The sequence below is a fragment of the Microtus ochrogaster genome, unplaced genomic scaffold (genome assembly GCF_000317375.1).
Source record: "Microtus ochrogaster isolate Prairie Vole_2 unplaced genomic scaffold, MicOch1.0 UNK21, whole genome shotgun sequence".
In the NCBI taxonomy this organism is placed as follows: Eukaryota; Metazoa; Chordata; class Mammalia; order Rodentia; family Cricetidae; genus Microtus; species Microtus ochrogaster.
Window position 1 is genome coordinate 1,451,374 of NW_004949119.1, and position 1,974 is coordinate 1,453,347.

Genomic DNA, 1,974 nt, shown 5'->3' on the forward strand with positions numbered 1-1,974 from the left:
ATTGAATTTGAGATCATTCGGGTTAAAGATCACAACACAAATGACAAACCTGAGCGCACAGAATGAAGCAACCGAAGAGCACAAACTTGCGGCGGTCTAGAATTCTTTGATCAAACTAGACTCCCATCTTCTACCTGACAAAGGCTAAGCAATTCCTGTAACGATTAGAGGCCCTGAGGGCCTCTGCTCTGGCACCTTTCCTTGGCCGCCTCTTCCACTAGGACACTTGGTCAGAAGATAGCATCAATCGCTCAAGTCCAGCCCACGCTGGGTCCCCTCCGCTTGGGCCCTGAGCCGCTGCTGGAAACTTGGAAGAGGTGAGTCTATGTTGCCACTAATGCGCATCGGAGCCAGTTTCTGCACCGTGCTGTATTAGTCCGTCACTTCCGCTCTTGAGAGGAAGGAGGCAGGTCGGAAGACTTTAGAGTGTGAACTCTGGGAAGTGGCGGTCCGGAATCTAGGCGACGGGGCGAGACGGGGCGAGACGGGGCCGGTAGGTGGCAGGAAGGGGCTGGGCCGGAGCTGGCGGGAGGGCCAGCCCCCGAGGCCCCCGCCCTGGCTTGCCCGCCCCGGCCGCGGAGGAGAAAACGGAGGATGATCTCCAGATACACTCGGAAGGCCGTGCCACAGAGCGTGGAGCTGTGAGTGGATGGCTCAGCCCGCCCTGCCTGGGCCGCGGGAGCTCTAGGGACCCTTCCTTGGCCAGTCCTTCTCTCTTTTCCTTTCCCAGGGCTCGTGAGAGAAAATAGTGTTCTCTTCTCCCAACCCTGGTGGAAGCTGTCTCTTGTCCTTGGGTCACCAGCGGAGAGTATGCCATCCTTGCTGTCCTAAGACTGTTTTTTGTGCTGTTTACTACGTGAATTGAGGGAATGGATATCCAGAAGCACTTTATGTTCCCACAGTGCTTCTGGCCCCACTGAAGCTGAATGCTACAATAAAGTTGAACGTGTCTAGTTCCAAACACTTTGCAAAGCTGTTTGCTTGAATGCATTAGCGAAACCAGGAGACCGACTTGGCACATCCTGCAGCTAAAGATAACAGATCTAAAGATTGTATCTAGAAGATGGTGCAGCTGGGAAGTACAAACCAAGTGGCAGTCCAATTCGAAAACCTGTTATCAAGACTTTACACACACACTGCCTTCCCACCCCCGGCAAATAATGATCAGTTTTGTTTGTGGACTAAAAAGCAAGCACTTGTAGCTTAAAGACCTGCTTTGTACGCTTAGTAAAGTGTTGTGACTTGGCAGGTAACGATAATGCCTTCCTGGCATGTTGCGATTTCAGAAGAACCTTCAGTTTCTTTACTCTTTCAACGATTCTGAAAGATGGCTATAACTAGTTTCTGTTTCTCAGACGAAATTAGAAAGGTTCCACATCTTAAGCAAATAGAGTCCGAATTTTTAAAAAGCAAAATCCCATTGTTCCACCTCACTGACCTAAGTAATTTCAGCAACCATGCACTTAACTAAATTTTAGCTATGCATGCTAATTTAAAGTCACACCTGAGATTTTGGATGGACGCTTTTCTTGCTGTGTAGTTTTTGGGCAATTTATGAAATCTGGGCCTTCCTGTCCTGTCAATATATACAAGTAATACCTACAAGCATCCCTAAAATGATGGCATAGGCCGGGCAGCTTCAGGGATTGACGGAGATCCACAGAGTTGATCTCAGTTGACTTTAATATCTGTCTATCTGAGGGAGTAAAACTTAATTCTCTGGGGCCAGCAGGATGGGCAAAATTTAACTCTCTGGGGCAGAAAAAAAGGGAAACACACGCACCTCCAACATGTCAGGATCTCCCCTAGGGTGCTGATGAACGGCAAGCCTTTAGCAGGTCAGAGGAACCGAAGAGGAGATGCAGGGCATGCAAGCTACTGGACAGTCAAACAGCCACACGAGGACTTTTCCAAGGGCCAAGCTTAGTTCTTCATTTTATTATTTTAATTGTTGTTTGTTCTATTCTTTTTTTT

General features: G+C 48.6%; 2 protein-coding genes across 7 annotated transcripts in view; one reads left to right on the top strand and one right to left on the bottom strand.

Moving 5' to 3' along the window:
* The window catches only part of Ecd (ecdysoneless cell cycle regulator), a 23,884-nt gene extending 23,505 nt beyond the window's left edge, over positions 1–379 (bottom strand). The window contains exon 1 of the mRNA XM_026789542.1: positions 2–379. The gene's annotated coding sequence lies outside the window, so the exon portion shown is untranslated. The remainder of the gene's footprint in view (position 1) is intronic.
* Positions 380–436: 57 nt separating this feature from the next.
* Fam149b1 (family with sequence similarity 149 member B1) overlaps positions 437–1,974 on the top strand; it is a 47,372-nt gene continuing 45,834 nt past the window's right edge. For 3 of the 6 annotated variants that reach the window (XM_026789539.1, XM_026789537.1, XM_026789541.1), the window contains exons 1-2: positions 437–641; positions 731–1,249. Coding sequence is in view for 3 of the 6 variants with exons in the window: in XM_013353987.2 (XP_013209441.1) it covers positions 595–641 (47 nt within the window). In the remaining 3 variants the exon portion in view is untranslated. The remainder of the gene's footprint in view (positions 642–730; positions 1,250–1,974) is intronic. The other 3 variants (XM_013353987.2, XM_026789540.1, XM_013353988.2) reach the window with 1 other exon arrangement.